Source organism: Peromyscus californicus, unplaced genomic scaffold (assembly GCF_007827085.1).
Source record: "Peromyscus californicus insignis strain IS unplaced genomic scaffold, ASM782708v3 Scaffold_7__1_contigs__length_154581171, whole genome shotgun sequence".
Lineage (NCBI taxonomy): Eukaryota > Metazoa > Chordata > Mammalia > Rodentia > Cricetidae > Peromyscus > Peromyscus californicus.
In genome coordinates this window covers 152,263,681-152,286,323 of record NW_026294595.1, presented here as the reverse complement: position 1 = coordinate 152,286,323, position 22,643 = coordinate 152,263,681, and the positions used below count along the sequence as shown (strand labels likewise).

The 22,643-nt window shown below is 45.3% G+C and overlaps 1 protein-coding gene across 3 annotated transcripts in view; it reads right to left on the bottom strand.

Annotated features, from left to right (window-relative positions):
* Positions 1-22,643, bottom strand: part of Cdh4 (cadherin 4) — a 500,103-nt gene that overhangs the window by 109,242 nt on the left and 368,218 nt on the right. For all 3 annotated transcript variants that reach the window (XM_052722882.1, XM_052722884.1, XM_052722883.1), the window contains exon 4: positions 11,332-11,502. In XM_052722882.1, the coding sequence (XP_052578842.1) occupies positions 11,332-11,502 (171 nt within the window). The remainder of the gene's footprint in view (positions 1-11,331; positions 11,503-22,643) is intronic.

Here is a 22,643-nt window from a genome sequence, read left to right as displayed (position 1 = left end):
CCCCTACTCAAAGCAACTAAATAACCAAATGTCTATTGGAATAAATCATGTTAGTCGAGATGATGAAACAGAGAAAATAGGAAATACAGGAAAAAACATAAAGAAAATTTTTTGGCAAACTTCTATTAATGAACAAAGACCAAAACTAACAATAAAAATAAATGGTGTTTTGTTGTCTGGTCTGGTAGACACAGGTGCTGACATTACCATAATTGCACCAGAATTTTGGCATCCAACTTGGCCTCTTCAGGAGGTAAACATTCAACTCTTAGGAATTGGGACATTATCTAGAGTGAAACAAAGTGTAAGATGGCTTGAATGTATAGGTCCAGAAGGACAGAAAGGAAAATTAAAACCATATATGGCTAACATAGCTATGAACCTGTGGGGTCGAGACTTGTTACAACAATGGAATACTCAGATTAATATCCCTCCAATCTCAGAAACAAATCATAAATTAGTACATGTTTCTGAGAGAAATATTAAAAGATATTATTCTAATGAGTGCTCACCAGCCATCCATGTCATACAAGAACAGGGCACAACAACTGATAATCTTCCAAAAACATTAACAGCTCTACCTTTAAAATGGTCAACAGACAAGCCTGTATGGGTTCAGCAATGGCCTTTAACAACAGAGAAACTCCAGGCTTTACAAGAGCTGGTGGAAGAACAGTTAAATGCTCATCATATTGAAGAATCAACCAGCCCTTGGAATTCTCCTGTATTTGTTATAAAAAAAAAATCTGGTAAATGGAGAATGGTTACAGACCTTAGAGCAATTAACAAAGTAATTCAGCCAATGGGCTCTTTACAATCTGGAATTCCTTTACCTACTCTGTTACCAAAAGGCTGGCCTCTCATAGTTATTGATTTAAAAGACTGTTTCTTTTCAATACCCTTACAAGAAAAAGACAGAGAAAGATTTGCTTTCACAGTGCCTACTTATAATAATTCTCAACCGGTTAAAAGATTTCAATGGAGGGTTCTCCCACAGGGAATGTTGAATAGCCCAACTTTGTGCCAATATTTTGTAAAACAGCCATTAGAAGTGGTACGTAAAAAATTTCCTAAATCCATAATTTATCATTATATGGATGACATTTTATTAGCTGATTCAAATGCAGATACTTTAGAAAGAATGTTTGAAAAAGTAAAGAAAATTTTGCCTTGCTGGGGATTACAAATTGCTTTAGAAAAGGTACAAAGAGGAGATTCTATTAATTATTTAGGATATAAAATAGAACTTCAAAAAATTAGACCTCAAAAAGTGCAAATTAGGAGAGATCGACTACAGACTCTTAATGACTTTCAAAGATTATTTGGAGACATTTCTCATCTAAGAACTATTGTTGGGGTAAAAAATGATGAACTGAATAATTTGTTTAAAACCTTAGAAGGTGATAAGGACTTAAATAGTCCAAGAGAATTATCACCTGAAGCTGAGAAAGAATTGGCCTTGGTAGAAAAGAAAGTACATGAAGGGCACGTAGATCGTATTGATCCAAAGCTGGATTGCATTTTGGTTATTTTACCTTCTAGGCATTCCCCAACAGGAATATTAATGCAAAGGGAAGACATTATATTGGAATGGATATTTTTACCAAATAAACCAAATAAAAAATTAAAAACTTATGTGGAAAAAATCTCTGACTTGATTTGGAAAGGAAAATTGAGACTTCGTCAATTAGCAGGAATAGACCCAGCAGAAATTGTCGTACCTTTAACTAAGGAGGACATTGAAAAATTATGGATAGAAAATGAAGCTTGGCAAAAAGCTTGTAGTAATTTTTTGGGAGAAATTAACAACAAATATCCCAAAAGCAATAGAATTGATCTTATAAAGAGAGCTGATTGGATCTTGCCTCGAATTGTGAGGAAAAAACCCATATCTGGAGTTCGTACATTTTATACAGATGCCAACAAACAAGGAAAGGCAGGTTACAAATCAGAAAATTTAAGTAAAGTGGTTCAAAGTCCTTATAATTCAGTTCAAAAATCAGAATTGTATGCTATTCTGTTGGTATTAATGGATTTTTCAGAACCTCTCAATATAGTAACTGACTCTCAGTATGCTGAAAGAGTAGTATTACATATTGAGACTGCAGAATTTATCCACGATGCTTCAGAATTAACTTCATTATTTATTCAATTACAAGATACAATCAGAAAAAGGAGTCATCCTTTATATATAACTCACATCCGATCCCATACTGGTCTGCCAGGCCCTCTAGCACAAGGCAATGATGAGATTGATAAATTATTGATAGGAAATGTGCTGGAGGCCTCAGAATTTCATAAAAAACATCATGTAAATAGTAAAGGTTTAAAAAAGGATTTTTCCATAACCTGGCAACAAGCCAAAGAAATAGTAAAGAAATGTCCTACTTGTTCCTTCTACAATCAAACACCATTACCAGCAGGATGTAACCCAAAGGGTACTCAGAGGAATGAAATCTGGCAGATGGACGTGTTTCACTTTGCAGAATTTGGAAAACTGAAATATGTACACCACACTATCGATACTTCTTCAGGATTTCAATGGGCAACTGCTTTGAGTTCTGAAAAAGCTGATTCTGTAATCACTCATTTGCTAGAAGTTATGGCCATTATGGGTATACCTGCACAAATCAAAACTGATAATGCTCCATCATATGTCTCTGTTAAGATGAAACAGTTTTTTGCTTATTATAATATAAACCATGTTACAGGTATACCACATAATCCTACAGGTCAAGCAGTTATAGAAAGATCAAACAGAACTCTAAAGGATATGCTAAATAAACAAAAAGGAGTAACAAAACCCCCCAGAAATAGACTACATAATGCTCTATTAACTTTGAATTTTCTCAATGCCAATGAGAAAGGAACAACAGCTGCAGAGAGACATTGGATAATAGAAAAAACTACAGAATTAAATCAACCTATATACTTTAAGGATGTGCTGACCTCAGAATGGAAACCAGGGTATGTGTTACGTTGGGGACGAGGTTTTGCTTTTATTTCTACAGGAGAAGATAAGCTGTGGGTACCATCAAAATTGATAAAGGTTCGATTTGAACAAGAGAGACCTCTTAATTAGAGGAGGTGATAGTTCATCAACTATTGTAAACATCCAATTTAAACTAACTTACACCAGTAACACATGCCTTTTCATTTAATCACATAACTTGTCAAAAAGGAACATCCCCAAAATACCTTGGGGAAAGGTTTTTGTTTTTGTCTTTTAGGAGAATGAAGGTTAAGGAATTTGAAGAACACTGGACAAATGAGACAACTGAAGAAAAGGAACAAATCATCTATCCTAAGAAACAGAGTGAAATGGCGTATGGGTATGTTATCTAAAAAAATTTTATGTCTTCCTAAATGTTTGTTTCTGCTTTTCTTTAAAGATTTAACACTATTTAACTTCTAATAGTCCCAGTTCAATTAAAATTTAAAGCTGACTTTGGAGTTGGAGAATGGTTCTCTCCTTCTTTAAACTCAAGCATGTTGTTAAAAGGAAAATGCAAACTCCCTGTATCATGCCAGAAGAAAAGAGCCATCTTCTGCTATGGGACAGGAGAAAAGCCAAATTAATTAAGGGACTATTCTATTACGAATCTCAACTCTTTGATTCTATTCTGATTCTTTAAACTTTTCTTAAAGTATGAATTTTATATCAAAATTTACAAGATCAATATATATAGATATATATACATTTTAAACTTTGTTAAGATATAAATGGTCATATAGAGTACTAACTAATTCTAAAAAGTCGCATATATAGTCTTTGTGTTCGAGTCTCTTATCAGTTTTTTGCAGGAAATCACGGTCAGGCCTAACATCAACTGAAGTCTCCAGGAAGAAGATGGGGCCCCACAACAATGACAATTCCACGTGGACAATAATAACATCACTAAGCTGACAAACATCATCTACAGATCAGCTTTGAACTACAAAGTGCTCAGAGCAATTTTGAGAAGAGCTAGCTGAGATGATCCAGTCTCAAAGACTACTTGAATAAGGATTTGAGATAAACCCTGAATTTTGGCATTATACACAGACTGGATAACAAAGGATATATTTACCTTTCCTAGAATTTGACAATTAACCTAAAATTTTTCTTTCAGGATAAAGATACCTTCGCCCATACCCAGCAGGAAGCAATTTCAAGAATACGACGCCCACATTCCCAAAGAGGTGGTGTGGGGCGGTTGGTTTTTTTTTGGTCTTTTAATGGGTTTTGGGTCTGGGATAATTTTCATTGATTAGGGGGGTTGGTTACAAGTTGTTGTCAAGGGTTAGGAAAAAGGCTAAGCAAAGGAGATTAGATTTAAGGTTCTTATTAAAAAAAAAAAGAAAGAAAGAAAAGAAAAATGTAAATACTTTACATTGGATTGGATTGTTTTATATTGTATACAAATTATATATATTGAAATTGATATTGTTAGAAAGTGTTATATATATTTTTCTAATTGTACCGTTCATCTAACAATGTAATGCAATTTTCTGATCCTTGAATGTTATTACCAACTATTAGGATATAAAGAAATGAAAGTTAGTAGTTAGATATTATAATAGAACTTGTAGTTATATTAGGTATGTTTTCAAGATTGAGTAGATATATTTTAGATAGACAGGTTATCTTCAAACCCTTCAGAGATCTACAGAATATGGCATTTAAAATGTTTTAATAACTTAGAAAATTTTTCTTTTTTGTTATGACTATGAGACATGTTGGCTCCTAGCAGTACCAATCTACTTCAGAGAAAATATGGGCATTGAAGAAACTGCATATGGAGTTAACTTTCATTGTGGCAAAAGTTAGCCACTGGACAACAAAGTATCCTCGAATCAACAGGACAAAATGGACAGACAGGACATAAAACAAAGGATTACTGATTCTTGCCAAAACAAGTGTGGTTATGGCTTTATCAAAAGGCATCTTCAGAGGCCAGGACAATATGGCACCATCCCTGAAGTGGCCTTCGCAATTCGAAAAAGGTACAGTGCCCTTTTCTTCGAAGGCAGCTGAACAGGCAGTGGGCCGATGGCCTCTGATGTGCAATGGAACAGCAGCTGAAACAGTTATTCTTGAAGAGTAACTAAGCTCACGCCTCTCAATAGTAGACTGGCATTTGATAGAGGGATATGGAGAAAAATGGGATGCTGAGATGAAGCCATATATACACAGCCAAGAAGAATGGACAGCTGAATTAAAAAACCATCAACAATTTCCAGAATTTAAAATCCTGAATCATGACATGACACTAGTGGAATTCAGGTGTTTCTGGTACATGGACTACTCTCACTCAATGTGAGGTTGAACTGTTGACCTTGTGTACATCCTACTTCACAAATGAGTCTGTCAGATATGCTAAGCCTATAGGCTGAAGATGATGCCCCAGCACTTCGGAGAAACCTCAGGTGACTGTCCAGACAGCTGTCTGTTTCTGTCAACTCACAAATTTTTTGGAAGTTGCTTATGTGCACTTCCTGTTTTTATTTTTGTTAGCTAATATTATTTCCTTCTTGGGTCTCTGAGGGAGTTGAAGATTAGTTAGTTATAGTTGAAGGTTAGTTAGTTATAGTTGAAGATTAATTAGGATACATTTTGGACTTACCAAAATAGGATAGATAATGAAATTATTTTCTCTGAATTTGTCAAATACAAATGGACTAGACATTGTTTAGGTATTTATTACTTGTATATATTGTATATAGTTATTGTCCTTTTGTATATAGTTTTTCTTATATTAGTTATAAGCTTTTTCTTTTTTTTCCTTTTTATTAAAATAGAAAAGGGGAAATATGGTGATATTTTATTTGTATTAAAATGTTATTTGTATGTTAATAAATAAAGTTGCCCGGGGGTCAGAGCTATTAGCAAGCCATAGGAAAGCAGGGCAGTGGTAGCGTACGCTTGTAATTCCAGCACTTGGTAGGCAGAGCTGGGTAAGTCTCTGTGTGTTCAGGGATACAGCCATTATTGGATACACATGCCTTTAATCTTAATACCAATCATGGAAAACCTGGAGGCCTATACAGACAGGCTGTGAGGAGGCGGTCATGTGGTTGGGTTTACAACCAATGAGAAGGCAAGACAGGAACTCTATATAAAGACTTTAACACAGGGGTAGCTCTGGTTCGGAGAGGTAGGACCACCGCAGGAGGAAGGGTAAGGTTTTAGCTCTTAGCTCTGACCTCTTGGCTTTCTTCTTTGCATTGGTTCTGTGTTTCTTATTTAATAAGAAGGTTGGATACATCTACACATTGCTATGGATTTTAGTTTATTGATACAAATTTAAAGTTAATTTTGTTATACTGTAGGTATATTTCTACTCTTGTTTAAGGTATTTTGTTTGTGCACCTCACTTGAAATTGTAATGTATAATTAAGAAATACAGATTAATAGTTAGTCATCCATGATAATCATATTTATAGTCATGTTAGTTAAGTTTTCTAGGTATACATATGTATTTCAATTAGTAGGTAATCTTCAAATACTTCAAAGACCTACAGAATATGGCATTTGGCTGAGTCTGCCAGGCTGGGCTGACTCCCCAGGGGAGATCTTGCCTTGGAGGAGGTGGGAGTGGGGGGTGGATTGGGGGGGAGGGCTGGGGGTGGGAGGAGGGAGGATGGGGGAATCCATGGCTGATATGTGAAATTAAGTTAATTATAAAATAAAAATACTATAAAAAAACTTAGACTTTCCTGGACAGTGAGACACGTCTGCTCCTGGCAGCACTGATTTACTTCAAAGAGGAAGATGAGTGTCGAAGACACTCCATATGGAGTTTATCTTCTTCTTGACAAAAATAGCCATTTGGGTGAGAAGTTGTTCCTGCCTGGACTGCTGATAATATGTTGTGTAAACTGGATATGCAGGACCCATAGGAAGGTGACCACTGAACTTTGCAAGGTGAAATCGTCCTTCAGGTTCCTCCTTTGCAGAGACTGCCAGACATTCTACAGGACATGGAGAAAAGAGACTGAGAGACTCTAGGTCTGTGGGCTGAAGATGGATGCCCCAAGTTTGCAGAGGAACTTTGGATGACTGTCCAGGCAGCCAGCTGTCTCTGTCATTCTAGACTTTTAGAAGTTGCTTACAATGCTCTTCCTGTTTACTTAGGTAATATTATATCTTTCTGGAGTCTTTGATGTAGTTGAAGACTAGGTAGTTATAGTTATAATTCTCCTTGGTTATGATAAAAGATTAATTAGATATAAAACTTTAGATTCACAAATATAGGATAGATAGAATATTTTCTTTAAGTTGCCAAATATAAATAGACTAGATATTATAACTGTAATTCTTGCTTGATAACTGTTTTGTTATATATAATCTCACTATGTTAAAGTTAAAACCTTCATTTTTGATTAGACAGAAAAGGGGAAGTGATGTGGGATGTCTTTCTGTACTCTGTGAATATGTGTTGCTCTGATTGGTTGATAAATAAAGCTGTTTGGCCAATGGTGAGGCAGAATAAGGTTAGGCGGTACATTCCAACAGGAGAGACAAGAAGGAGAAAGGCAGAGGGGAGAGAGACACCAGCACCGCAGGAGAAGCAAGATGTGAAAGTACTGGTAAGCCATGGCCACGTGGCAACTTATAGATTAATAGAAATGGGTTAAGTTATAAGAGCTAGCTAGCAAGAAGCCTGCCATAGGCCATGCAATTGGTAATTAATATAAGCCTTTGAATGATTATTTTATAAGTGGCTGTGGGACCTTGGGGCTGGGCAAGACCAGAGAAGCCATCCGGCTACAACCTATGATGCACATACACTCTCTTCACTACCTTGTGGTTTTGGATGCTGGTACAGACCAGTGCAGAGCTTACCAGAGAACTGTGTTGGACCATGTCTCATCCTTCCAGGATCCTGCAACAGATTCCTTTATTCTGTCTTGTGAGTTAACCCCTAAATAAATTCCTTTGCTCATTAAGCAGGTTCTGTGGATTGCTAGCAATATAATCCCTTTAGTTCACTCATAGCCCAGTGTGGTATGGACGATGCTAGTGTCACCTTTGACACTGTGCCCTTCAAAGGCCACCTATGTCTCCCTGCCCTCCATCTCTTAAAGAGCGCACCACCTCTCAACAGAGCCAAACTTGGAACCCAGGCACATACACATGGCTTCTGAGTACACGTTGTTATAAACCACACATCCTCCACCTGAGAATAAAAGATGGCTGGGACTTATGGGTAATGTCTCCCCAAGGCCACTGCCACTCTTCATGCACACTGAACTAAGACTATGGGCTAGCTCCACACGGTGGAACCAGTGAGATCATGCCACACTTTGCTATAAGCCTCCAAGGCTCAGCAGCCCAGTTGATGGGAGTCACGCTCCACCATGGCTCCACATGCTTTGCCATGGACCTGTGTGGCTCAGCCCACATTTCACCATGGACCTGTGTGGCTCAGCCCACACTCCACCACGGACTGGTGTGACTTAGCTCATACTGTGCACATGCATGGCTTCTAGCTCCACAGTCTCACCAGGCTTTCGTGACTGCAGAAGTGATTTGTCCCCTATGTGGTAGTGCGGGCACTTTTGAAGAGACACTCTTCCTTCCAAGGAAAACGCCTGCAATTAACTGGGGTTTGGGAAGCACATTCTGCCTCTTCTTCCACCCACGTTTTCATTTAACATATTTTATCAGAATGAAATGCCTTAATGAGCACGGAACTAGCTAATCCCAGCCGAACCTCTGAGTGTGCCAGCTCTGCTGCCCGCCCATCAAGCTGCATTCACGCTCTGATGTGGGCTTTTGGAGCATTGCCCTGGAACACTGACAGGAAACTCATGGGCTTCCTGTGGATAAAACACCGCAGAGTCTCTGTCTGCACCCTGTGAGAGTCAGGAACAGAAAACAAGAGTGCGATGCGGTGTGGCTGTGTAAATGGACTGACTGCGTGGGAGTGCATGGATGCATGTAGTGGACTGGTGTGCATACACACGTGTACAAAGTGGGTGGTGTGTGCATGTCTATATACATATGTAGGAAGTAGGATGGTATTATGAATTAGGTTTCTGTATGTGTGCATGTGTGTATATATGAAGTGGGTTGCTGTGTGTTCATGTGTGTATGCATGCACGTATGGCGTGGGCTGTGTATATGAGGCAGGTGCTGTGTGTACAGCCAAACCATGGTTCCTTTATTCTCCTCACAGGTTAGGAACTCAGCTTCCAAGTCTTACCAGCTGGCACTGCCCAGCTGGCAGCTTCTGCTGCATGCTGCTGCTTCCAGCCACACTTCCCTATGTCTGTGTGACCAGGAGAGGAAATGCCCTATGGGAAATCCACACACATGCAGCGCTTTCAGACACTCTGTGAGCTCAGCCCTAATCGTCATGCCTTGAGAAGAAAGGTCTCCAGCTGTTAGTGGACCCAGGCCTCTGCTGGTTGGACAAAGTGGCCGTTCCCTCAGCTCCAACCGTGGCTGGCCATCCCTGACTGACACATCCATGTGGGTCTCAAGCATTCCAAGTGTCTTTTCCTCTAGGCTCAGCAGAGGACAGCAGATTCTCCAGGGTGACAGGTAGCACTTTCTGGGGCACGGCTCTGCCCATAAGGACATCTGTAGTCTTGTTAGGTTTTCCCTGTCAGTCTACACACAGGGGTGAAGGACAAAGACCAAGGACTTAGAGATGCTGCAGGCTGCTGAGCCGTCCTCACTCCCTGTTCCTGAACAAATCTGGATGTGAGCAGACGAGTCCTCAGCTCCTCTGTCATTCACTCCTCACTCACTCACTCCTCACTCACTGCCCATGAGAATGACCGAGAGAAGACCTTCCTGAAGGCTGGGGATGACTGATTGGGAGTTGTCAATCTAGGTTCTGCTTGCTACTTATTTTCAAGAATTTGGTTTGATAGGCACACAGCTACATCCGCTGTTCATATGCTGCCTGGGGCCCGCTCAGTTCACACCTGTGTCGTAGAGAGCCTTTGAGATTTGTACACTGGCCTGTCTCAGAAAAGTGAGCCAGCTCTGAGGACGAGAAAGACTGGACTGGGTGGCTCAGGCACCTCCCTCTTCCCATTTTTATCTTCCTTTGCACTTGATGATGCTCAGGAAGGTCTGCTGTGCCCTGGTGCATCTCTCAGATACACTGCTGTTACCATGGAGGCCCAGGGCGGATCGGATGTTTTGGGCTGTTTTCTGTGTTGACAGACACCATGTTCATAGCCACCTTCCACGTGACAGTGTTGAGGCATGGCTGGATGAAACTCCTTTCAGAACAAATTGATTTATATTAAAAATGAAAGACTCGCCGGGCGGTGGTGGCGCACGCCTTTAATCCCAGCACTTGGGAGGCAGAGCCAGGCGGATCTCTGTGAGTTCGAGGCCAGCCTGGTCTCCAAAGCGAGTTCCAGGAAAGGCGCAAAGCTACACAGAGAAACCCTGTCTCGAAAAAACCAAAAAAAAAAAAAAAAAAAAAAAAAAAAAAAAAAAAAAAAAAAAAAAAAAAATGAAAGACTCAGAGAAAACCTTTCAGTAAATGACAACACAGTGATCACCAGACGCAGCCACCACTGGGAAGGGCTGAGGCTTACACACAGAATGAGGACCACAGGGCTGCCATCAGCATGATCTTAGGGGCCGAGGTCCCACAATGGGGTCCCCCCCGCAATACCCCCCTCCAGGCTCTGACTCACAGGCTGTTCCAGGAAGCCTCACACCAGCTTGTGCTGAGAGTGTACACAGGGGCAGGGGACATTGCCACCGAGTTTCCCTGGGTGCTGCATGCACCAATGTCAGGGTTTCTACCATAAATCCCTTGCCACTCTTGGATGCACTAGGAAACCCCGTGGGGCTGACAGCAGTGACAAAGAGCTGGGAGGGGCTCTGATGGTATCTGCACACTAAACACACAACTCTGCTCTACATGGAAAGGGACAGGAGCAGGCCTGAGATCAGATGCCTCTTCCTGCATACTCCGGGCTCCCGAGACTCTTGCAATGCCCCAGCACGGTCATTTTCATAGGACCTTTCCATGATCATGTCCCTGCAGCTCATCATATGACCATCGTCACAGATGTGTAAGTGCTGCACAGGGGAAAACACAGTCAGGTCACAGACAGGTGTCAGAGGCCAAAGGACACTACTTGAGCCACACCAACTTCCACAGACAGGACAAGGATCTGCAAATAATCCTGAAGAGGAGTCGCTGCAACCTGAGAGGCCTGTTGACCCGGAGGAAGTGCACTCTCACAGAGTGGCTTTGGCTCCACATTTTGCCACATTTTTTCCTACTGGATAGTGCTTCCCACACCCCAGAATCTGCTCTGGTTCTGGAGTGTCCAGACCAGCCTTAAGAACAGCCGGGGCCCACTTACCCTGACAAGCTGTTGGGGGAAGGGCCCACGGGAGTTCTCGGGCACGTTGATGGGCGGGATGACCCAGTCACGCTTCTGCCTCCTCAGCCCGCTGGAGCTCTGATGTTGGGGCCAGGGCCGCAGTGTGTCCTTCGGGGGCTGAGAGGGGTCCAGGGCCACTGTCTTTCCTTTCTGAGGGAGAAGAGTGAGAGACGTTGGGGTTGGGTTAGGCTTTTATACAGAGGCACCTGTTAGGAGCATCTGTGTTCACCGCTATATCTACTGATATGGAAAAGTGGGGGACGAAGGGTAAGAGGCAAAGGTCTTGTCCTTTGTTGTGGAGTTAGAAGTAGAAACCACAAAAAGGAGTCCGTATAGCTCCTTAATGAACTATAGCTAAGGGGTTTCTTATTTTTAAATTCATCTGGTGCTGGGGTGGAACCCACAGCTTTGTGCTAAGCAACAGGATTCAAAAGAAATCTCACAAAGGGTTGCTAGCCCCTATATAAAGAGATTTTGTAAATCAGTAACTTCTTTCCATAACGAGAAAAGAACATGCATCGACAGGTCATACCACAATAAGTGCTAAACATCCATAAACATGTAGACATCGTCTATGAATCAAAAATGCAAATTAAATTAATACATCCTTCCACCTGTCAAACTGACAAGATAAAGCAGAGTTCATCCCTGACGTGGATTGAGACATCTGTTATTGGTGGGGGATGACTGAGGCTGTGTGTTTTGTGTAACAGACTGAGCACTGAGTGGGTTAAGAGACCAGTGATGTGCTCCCTGTCACGACTCACTAGCTTGGTGGAGTCCCCTTTTGCTGAGCTCCAGGCATGGGTCAAGTCATGGACAGCCTGAGCAGTTCCTCTGTGGATTAGAACTCCATGGACAGACAGCCTGAGCATCCACTCTGTGGACAGACATCTTTTTTTTGTTTGTTTGTTTTTTTGAGACAGGGTTTCTCTGTGTAGTTTTGGTGCCTGTCCTGGATCTTGCTCTGTAGACCAGGCTGGCCTTGAACTCACAGGGATCCACTTGGCTCTCCCTCCCGAGTGCTGGGATTAAAGGCATGCGCCACCACCGCCTGGCTTGTGGATGGACATCTTTACATGTTGTAGTCCCAGCTGATTTGGAACTCAGTTGCACTCACAGCCATGCCCCTCCCTCAGCCCCCCAAATGCCAGCTCTCACTTCCGGGGCCCTGAATCTTGTGGAGTGGCATCCCCTTTGCCTGTGTTTAGCTGGAGCGTGCAGTGGGTTGGAGGAGATATGTATTCCCATGAAAGACAGAATCTGAGGCTTGTCTCCCTGCTCCTGGGTTGTCTTTTAAACCTGCTGGGAGCCAGAGAGGACAGGGCTTGCATTTCAGGCTGGCCCCACACCTGTAGCTGTACACTAAGGAGCTTGTTAGAAACATCCATTCCTCAGTTCCAGACCTGGCCAGCTCCAGGGTAGGCTGGATGTCTCTGTCTATTGAGTCCTTGGGTGAAGGACATCATTGGCTTTCAGACACACATGTTCATGGCAGGATTCACAAGTCCCAGATGCCAGGCTCACCTGTTCCAAGTACCATTAGGCATGAACCCAGGCCTTGTGCATGCTAAGCAAGCGCTCTAACCCTGACCTCTGTCCTCCTCCTCCTCCTCCTCCTCCTCCTCCTCCTCCTCCTCCTCCTCCTCCTCTTCCTCCTCCTCCTCCTCCTCCTCCTCCTCTCTTTTCTTCCTTTTCTGCTTCCTCCTCCTCTTCCTCTTCTAATTTCAAGAGAGGAACTCACTGCATAGCTCAGTCAGGTTTTGGACTTGTGACCTTCATGCCTCTGTTCCTGAAACAGCTGGAACCATAACCCTGTGGCCACCGGACCTGCTAGACTGTCCTCACTCAGAGCACATCTACTGAGGTGACCACACTGGACAGCCTCTGGCAGGGAATTCCGCTTGTCCTCGGTGCTCCAAGCGTGTGGTGAGGCAGAACCCACCAGGCAGTCTCACAGAGCGGTGTCTCCTCAACGGCAGTTACTGCTGCCGACGCCGCTAATTGTAGACTGGAAACTCAAGAGCCTCTCACACACCCGTTTTAAAAACCCGGCTTTATCTTCATTTGCTTAGGAAGTGCTTGCACGGCGTTAATTTCCCCAGTGTTGTTTAAATAAATTGCACATATTTGCTACTGTCTTAAAGCTGTGAGACAAATGTAATAACAAAATCTGGTGAAAGTCAATGCCAGACCTGCGCAGGCTTCTGCCTGGAAGGAGCGCCCACCGTTCTGGGAGAAAACCGTCGAAGGCAATTAGCGGCCAGCCTGGTGGGAAAGGCATGTTCTCCCAGACATATGAGCATCCGGGCCCTTCCGGAATGTGGATGTAGAAATATGCTTGTTCTGGATGACGCTTCCACTTCCCCAGCACATGTTCCTTAACCGTGGACACCTGCCGATTCTCTTCTCTCTGTTTCTGTGTGATGGTGACTGGTGGTGGGTAAGGGGAGGTCTGCGCTTCATCGTTGTTACTAAGCATTGCAGAGGACATCACACCTGTGTGACACTCTGCATGTGTGTGCGCACCGGGCACACATACACAGGCAGGTGTGTGTACGTGTGGACACATGCCTGAACTCCTCTGCAGGCTGCTCCTTGCCTGGTTTCTGCATCTCAGCATCTTGAGTGGCTGTCGCTGGATGTGCTCTCTAATGTTTTCCTCCTCACCCTCTTGCTCCTTCTCAGCCGGCCTCAACTTCCTTAAAGTAGTGGCTGCCGAGCTGAAGCCTTGCACGTACCCAGTGTGGCTTCAGTCTGCCATCAGACATACAACTTCAAGAAGAAAGCCTCACCATGTCCCTTGTGGGTACTTGGTCCCACCGTGGAGCTTAGGGTAGCTGGAAGGTGAGGGGTGATGACGAGGAGAAATCCAGCCTGCAGCATCCGAGAAGCCTGGGCCTGCTTTCCCCTAGAGCAGTTCTCAACCTATGGGTGGTGACCCCTACAGGGTCACATACTAGATATACTACATGCCAGATATTTACATTATGAATCATAACAGTGGCAAAGTTGTGGTTATGAATTAGGAATTAAATAATTTTGTGTTTGGGGGTCACCACAACCTGAGGAACTGTGTTAAAGGGTCGTAGCATTAGAAAGGTTGAGAACCACAGCCCTAAAGTCTTGTAGCTAGCCCTGCCCCACCTCTCTCTGTCTTAGGGGAGTCTGTGAGCAGTTTACTGCAATAGAGACCTTTCCCTCTCTTCTTGGTCCCAGGTTCTAAGACCCACTTGCCCTGTACCCTTGCTTCCTGACTTTGGGCTGATGAGGCATGGATTGTGTAGGAACCAGGCAGCCTAGGACCACATGTCTCCAAGGCACCAGCTATTCAGTCAGAGTCTCTCAGCCCTCTCTTCCTCCCTCCCTCCCTCTTCTCTCTTGCCTTGAGCTAGGATCTCATGCAGATCAGGCTGGCCTTGAACTTGTGATCTTCCAGCCTTCTGCCTCTGAAGTGTTGGGATCACAGGTGCTTTACTACCACACTTGTCTGTCTGTCTTTCTTTCTGGAGATTAACCTCAGGTCTTCACACGCACAAGGAAAATGCTTTGACAACTAAGTCAGATCTTCTGCCTGGACGTAGCCTTTTAAAGACAAATGGCAACCTGAGCTCTCATGAGCTGGGCAATGGCAGGATCCACTGGTGGAATGTGCGTCCCTGTTCTGCAAAGTGTATGTGTGTGTGTGTGTGTGTGTGTGTGTGTGTGTGTGTGTGTGTGTGCAAATTCATGACTGTGTGTGTGTTTTATCCTGGGAGGGGCTGGGCTGGGGGTCTGGCAGTCCTGCCATATCAATTGGTCTTGGGTCCCTTTTGGTAGGCTTCATGGATCCATCTCAAATATGGGCACCTTCCCTTCCCTCTCCTCCCTCTGGGGACCTTGGCGAAATGCTCGAGCTTGAGGACACATAGGCTGTCATTTCAGGGAAGAGGTGAGAAGTGAATTAAAAGGGTAAGAGGGAGGCATGCAAACAATGGAGGCCCGAGGATTTTCCTGGGTCAGTGGAGGCTCCAAATCTCTGGCAGTGTATTCGGAGATGAAAGGCCTGGCTGTAGCAACAGTCGCCCCACGTCCCTGTCCCTGAGCCCCGGCTCGGTCCCGCCCAGGCCTTACTCTGAAAGAAGAGTTGTTCTCTGAGCAGGACCATGAGGGTAATTGACCAAGGCTTCTTGGAGAGGTCCCCAGGGCTGCTCTGTATTAGCCAGAAGCTGGGTCACTTCCCAGAAGGCTCCAATCGCAAGTGGCAGATGAATAATTCAACATTGATCTGGGGCAGGTTTTAAATAATCACTTTTTTTTTTTTTGAGACAGGGTCTGAAGCCTTGGCTGGCCTGGAGCTTGCTACATAAACCCATCTGGTCTCAAACTCACAGAGATCTGCTTGCTTCTGTCTCCCAAGTACTGGGATTAAAGGTCTGTGCTGCCACACCCCGCTCATCATATTTTATTTTAAAGCTAATCCAGTGTCACAGTTAGAATATAATGCAGAAAATGATGTTTTCTCATGGTTCCTTGCTGTCCATCTGTCCATCTTCTGTGAGGAACCAAGCAGGAGCCTGGGTTTTAAAGTCAGTGAAATGTACAACACTCAGGGGATGCCACACAGGGAGGTGTGAGTGACACAGTGCACCTGGGAATGGAAACTCCTGAACACCTGTCCCAGGTGTATATGGGTCTGTTCTCATCATCTTGGTTTGCAGTGGGAGAGATCTCTTTTGCAGTGGGAGAGATCTGTTTTGCAGTGGGAGAGATCTGGTTTGCAGTGGAAGAGATCTGGTTTGTAGTGGGAGAGATCTGGTTTGCAATAGGAGATATCTGGTTTGTAGTGGGAGAGATCTGGTTTGCAGTGGGAGAGATCTGATTTGTAGTGGGAGAGATCTGGTTTGTAGTGGGAGAGATCTGGTTAGATCTGGTTTGTAGTGGGAGAGATCTGGTTTGTAGTGGGAGAGATCTGGTTTGCAGTGGGAGAGATCTGGTTTGTAGTGGGAGAGATCTGGTTTGCAGTGAAAGAGATCTGGTTTGCAGTGAAAGAGATCTGGTTTGCAATGAGAGAGATTTGGTTTGCAGTGGGAGAGATCTGGTTTGCAGTGGGAGAGATCTGGTTTGCAATAGGAGAGATCTGGTTTGCAGTGGGGGAGATCTGGTTTTCAATAGGAGAGATCTGGTTTGCAGTGGGAGAGATCTGGTTTGCAATAGGAGAGATCTGGTTTGCAGTGGGAGAGATCTGGTTTTCAATAGGGGAGATCTGGTTTGCAGTGGGCAGGAATTGGTTTACAAGTAGATGTTGATCACTATTTTCTAAATTTCCTTGTAATGGCGGTGCAGAGAGCTGGCAGACCTCATTCCAGGCCTCTGGACTTGGCATAGCAGGTTCCCTGCAGCTGGTGTGTGTCTCCCACGGAGGGATGCTCCCAGTGCAGACTCTTAACTGAGTGTGTACAGCACAGCACTATGGACAGCTGTACAAATGGCTGTGTGGGCACAGCAACACTGAGAAGACCTAGAAAATAGATGTTCCCAGATGGAACAACCTTATCCACCTCCCACAGCCATGGAAGGAATGGGCAATTGACAATGGGTTTAATGTGGGTTCCTGGACTCTTGTGCGAAATCCCCTGAGGGACAGAATTTCTCACTGTTGCCTAGAGAAGGTGTCACATTTTAGAGCAAGGGAAATACAAGATTGCTTCAGGGTTCCCAGATGCCAGCTCTGCAATGCTGGGCTGTTGGATGACCTGACCTTGGAGATGGGTGACCTATCTCAACCATGATGCTCTCCCAGCTCCCCAGTAACTGGGTCTGGATGAACATGCTGGATGTCTCTTTAATACATTAAATTTCTTCCAATTTTGAGAAAAGGGCATACGCCTGAGTTCAATAAAAGCAGCTTATAGAAGCTGTCACATCAGCTTCCAAAGGACACACAACAGGGCCCTGGGACACAGCCTCTTAAGTCAAGGTGTCACACTGCCAACCTCACCTCGTAAGATGCAATCATCAGCTTTTGTTACCCATGTGACTGTTGGGGAAAGTTGCTGGTTGGCAGCACAGCCCTGTGAAACCCCTAATGCTGACACATGGTTTCCATAAGGTGCCCCAAGTTCTAATTTGCATAAACAGATAGTAAGAGTTAACTGGGCAGAGAATAAAGGGAGTATGTGGGGGCAAAGATGGAGTGGGGATATTGTTGTGGCCCCATTTTCTTCTTCTAGGTCTTCTGGCCAGGAAATTCCATCAGGAAAGAAATAGTAAATACTGGTGATGGTGACACACTGGGGATCTGCCCTCTTGCCTACCTACGCTCATGTAAGCCCTACCACCCCCAGCCAAGGCTCCCCTCTAGCAATGGTAAAGGCAGAGGAGGAAGTGTGTGATGCAGGCTTACAGTCTCAGCCACTTGCTAGGCTGAGGCAGGAGGCCTGGAAGTTCAGTGGCCTCCTGAGCTATTAGTGAATTCCTGTCACAAAGGAAAAGGAATAAAAAGAGGACTTGGATGTAGCTCCGTGGTAGAGTGCTTTCCTAGCACACACAAGGCCCTGGATTTCATCCACATTACAAAAGTAATAAAATAAGAGAGAGCAGAGGTGGAGAGCTTCTGCAGACAGAGCTGTGATGAGCATGATTGATGGCAGAGACCTGAGATCACAGAGAATTTCTTCTGTGAAATGACCTTGGGCACTCACAGTCATAGTCACAGAAAGGGTGTCTAAGGGGCCAACACGATGGTTCAGCTGGTAAAGCACTTGCTACATAACCCTAGAGAGCTGAGATGGATCCCCAGGACCCACGTAAAGATGGAAGAAGAGAATTCATTCCACAAAGTTGTCCTGTGACCTCCACGTGCACACAGTGGCATACATACACCAACACACACATGCACACACAAAATAGAAATACTAGGCAAAGTTATAATAATTAAAAAAAAAACACCAGTTATCTAACCTGACAGTTGTGTTTGGCTTCCACAGCTGCAGAGTGGCAGAGGGAGTACCCAGGAACTCCATGGCCTCAGCTTATAGCCTCTGCTAAATGGTGCCTGAGGACTGGGCACAGGCAACTCCTAACTCTAGGTGTGTGTGGTGGGGGATGAAGGGTGGGGCCAGAGTTATGTGGACTTCCTATGGCCAGAAGAGCATGGGTTTTTCCACCGCCAGACACAGCCCTTCAGTATAGGACCGTCTGCTCAGAAGAGCAAAGTGGCAAAGATTTTACATGCATCAGGCTGTATGTTGGAGGGGAAGGATTCTAGCTGCGGCCCCAGGCAGATGGTGTTCCCGGCAGGAAAGGTTCTGGGATCTTCAAAGCCTTTCCTCCCTCCTTCCCTGGCCTCTTCCAGCATCCAGCAGTCATCAGCTGCTCAGCTAGCATCTCCATCCTCTCACCCAGCACCCAACTGGGCTCCCAACACTATGGCTCTGTATGCAGCTGGGCACCCACAGTGCTGCTGGGATTGTAACCCAATAGCTTGGCGGGAGCCAAATCACAGGTAAATATGGAGCCACTCTGGGCCACACAAGTATTTTATGTCTTAAAGTCTAGCATTCCGAGGTTGTTAACTGGGTATGAATACATGGTCAAGATGAAGCACTATTTCTGCAAAATGAGTCAAGTAGATCCACACTGGAATAGGGGAAGATGAGATATTATGGTCCCCAAGTAAATCTATCTATCAGTGGCTGTCTTCCATTTCTCTGTCTTGTGTCTCTGATTTTTGTGGCTTCCCCAGAACTCTAGATTCAACTTGTTTCAATTCCATAAGGACAGTGACGTGGGTTTCCCACCATTGCCAAGCCTGGCCTTGCTTTTAACTGAGAGTAGTTAGATGATTGGGCCTCTCCTCTCCTCTTTCCTTCCCCTCCCCCTTTACCCCTTTCTTCCCCTTCTAGAGGAGCACTGAGCTCTGTACAGCTCATTCCTTTGCTATTCCTTTTCAGTGTGACTCTGGAAAGGGTCCATTTTGCTTGTCTGCAAGCATACACATTTAAAATATTTAGCTAGGCTTCCATCTGCAGCCTTCTAGCTGGTTTCCATAGTAGCCAAGGAACAGCTAAGGCAGAATAAAATGGCATTTAACAAACACAAAATAAAACAACAGAAAGATAGCCGCACTCACAAACAGAGCACGGAGCTATTATACACACACTGAATTTGTTCTGAAAAGGGCCCAGGTGTGCGATGAATGCTGTCCTTGCCCCAGAAGTCGGATGTTACTTAGTTCTGATCATTCGCAAAACTGAGAGATGCTGAAATTCCACTGAGATGATGTGCACAGGAAGGCTTTCTGAACAAGGCGGGGTGATTGTTTTGTTATGGCCTCTATCTGCAAGGACTGTTTGGGCTCAGACCTTCTGTGTAAGCTACCTACTGTGTGCAGCGCATTGATTGGGGCAGCTTTTAATTTACTCAGGACCATAACGTAGAGTGGTGGAATCTGGTGCTGTCTAAGGGTTGGAGGCCTGGGGTTGGAGCTCATGTGTCCCTAAGTTCCAGTTCTCGGTCCTACCACCTGGGCACTGCAGACAGTGTGGGCCATGAGTCCCACCACCTGGGCACTGCAGACAGTGTGGACCATGAGTCCCACCACCCTGGGCACTGCAGACAGTGTGGGCCGTGAGTCCCACCACCCTGGGCACTGCAGACAGTGTGGGCCGTGAGTCCCACCACCCTGGGCACTGCAGACAGTGTGGACCGTGAGTCCCACCACCCTGGGGATTTCAGACAGTGTGGGCCATGAGTCCCACCACCCTGGGCACTGCAGACAGTGTGGGCCGTGAGTCCCACCACCCTGGGCACTGCAGACAGTGTGGGCCGTGAGTCCCACCACCTGGGCACTGTGAAGACTGCTGGTAGTGTCCCTGACCTACACCTAAGTAACACCAGTCACACCTCCCATTACAACATCCAGAATGGTTCAGACACCATCAAATGCCCTGGGTGAGAACAATGTACTCCAGGGAGTTAAGAAAATGATGCATGGTTAGAAACATCATAAACAAAATTGCCCTTTAGTTCTCAGAACAAAGGAAAAAAAACCTCTACAAACCCACATTCACTTTAAGAAAATAATGAGATTCAGTCTGGAAACTAAGGGAAAACACATCACTCCTTCCTGGAGATGTTCATGGGACCAAATGCCATCCGTCCTGCTTTTTCCCTCCATGGCTCCTGCAGGTCTTGGGTGGAGTGTAGAGAAGGGGCAATGGGCAGCTTTCCTCAGAGGTACCACACAGAGCCCAGCTGTTGTGTCCACCCCCTGGTGCCACATGTCTTGACACATGGCTCTGCACCCACAACTGTGGGTTTTAGGGTCACAGATGGCCTGTCCTGGTTGGGAATCTTTTTTGTCATGACCACTTCCTCATCACTTCCAAAGAATCTTCCAAGGACACACAGCATTTTTCCTTGGAATCAACTCGCGGATGGACAACTTGGAGAGAAATGTGCATGTACGGTCTGAGATACACTGACATTGTTTTCACTCACACACCAGAAAGGAGCGGCCTGAAGGCGTGGGCTGTAATTCTTGCTTCTCTGGAGGGTGAGGCAGGGATGTTCACCTTTCTCCCCTGGACGTTCTTCCTAGGCTCTCTGAGGTCACGTCCACGTAGACACACACACACACACACACACACACACACACACACACACACACACACACACACACACATGCCTCTAATGAGAAACCATAAGTGAGCAACAGTGTGAGAGACAATGGACACTGTGTGGGCCTTGACCTTCCCTGTGGGCATCCCCTAGGCCTGTCACCCCTTTGCTGGCCATCGTTGGGTGGGATGCTTGGGTCACTCTGCCCAGCAGGGTCCACAGTTCAGACTCAGGGGCCATCACTGCACATCATGGTGTCTTCAGAGTGACTGGATGGGTGTTATCATCCTCACTTTATAGACAGGCCGAAACTGTTGTGGGCCGGGCAAGGAGCAGGATGGCTGCATCTTGGCAGACTCTTGATGTCACCTTGCTCCCAGGTTTACGGCAATTGCAGAAACTGACATAATGACAGTGACGTGATTGGCAAGTGGCAGAAGAATGCACCATTGACCTGGGAGCCCTGTAGTCAACTGGCCCTGGTGCCTAGGAAGTCCTCATACCTCTTGTCACACCTGTCATTCATTACGAAGCAAAGGATTATAACACTGTTCAGTTCTGAGAATATCACCCAAGTTTGAACTTCAGTGGTTTGTGACTCACACTGACCTGGAGATAGCGCCACAGTCAGTGCTGGGGCTGGATGGTTGTCATAGTGCAGTGGCTGGGAGGAGCTGGGGACACACATTCAAGTCCATCTCCTGCACCCCTCACAGTATAGTGACCCTATATCATGGGTCACATGGGGCTATGACACTGATGGATCCTACTACTGCCAAGTGGGACCTGGTGCTCTTGGGCTGTGGTTCTACCCATGTCCGTCTTCCACAAGGCTTTTTAGCAACACTGGCCGGCATTCACAGACATGTGAACCAGTGACCACATGCATCTCTCAGTCCCCAGGTATTGAGCCCAGACCTGTGGAGTAGTGGTGTCATGATGTGGTCTGAGCTCACAGGACCATGGAGATCTCTACTCTTCAGGAAGACACCAAGGACAGTGACAGAGTTCTCACAGCTTGCCAGAACTCACAGAGGGTGGAGCCTTCAAGGGCCACAGCCTCTTCTTAGGACACTGTTCAGCCAGAAGGACTACAAGGACTCTGTGTTGATGGCCTCTGGGAATGGCTGGAACTAATTCTTTCCATTTTTTCATGGGCAACATGGAAGCCTCAGTGGCAGAAACAAGATTGAAACTATCAACTGTGACAATGGGAGGTGAGGGGACAGGAAGTGGGTGATGGACCCTGTGGATGTGGCAGTGAGCTACAAAATGGGAGGGTAATGGACTAGGAAGAAAGAGAGTATTGGACCTGAGGGATAGGATGATGGACCTGAGGGATGGGATGATGGACCTGAGGGATAGGATGATGGACCTGAGGGATGGGATGGTGGACCTGAGGGATGGGATGATGGACCTAGGGATGGGATGGTGGACCTGAGGGTTAGGATGATGGACTTAGGGATGGGATGATGGACCTGAGGGATGGGATGATGGACCTGAGGGATGGGATGATGGACCTGAGGGATGGGATGATGGACCTGAGGGATAGGATGATGGACCTAGGGATGGGATGATGGACCTGAGGGATGGGATGATGGACCTGAGGGATGGGATGATGGACCTGAGGGATGGGATGATGGACCTGAGGGATGGGATGATGGACCTGAGGGATGGGATGATGGACC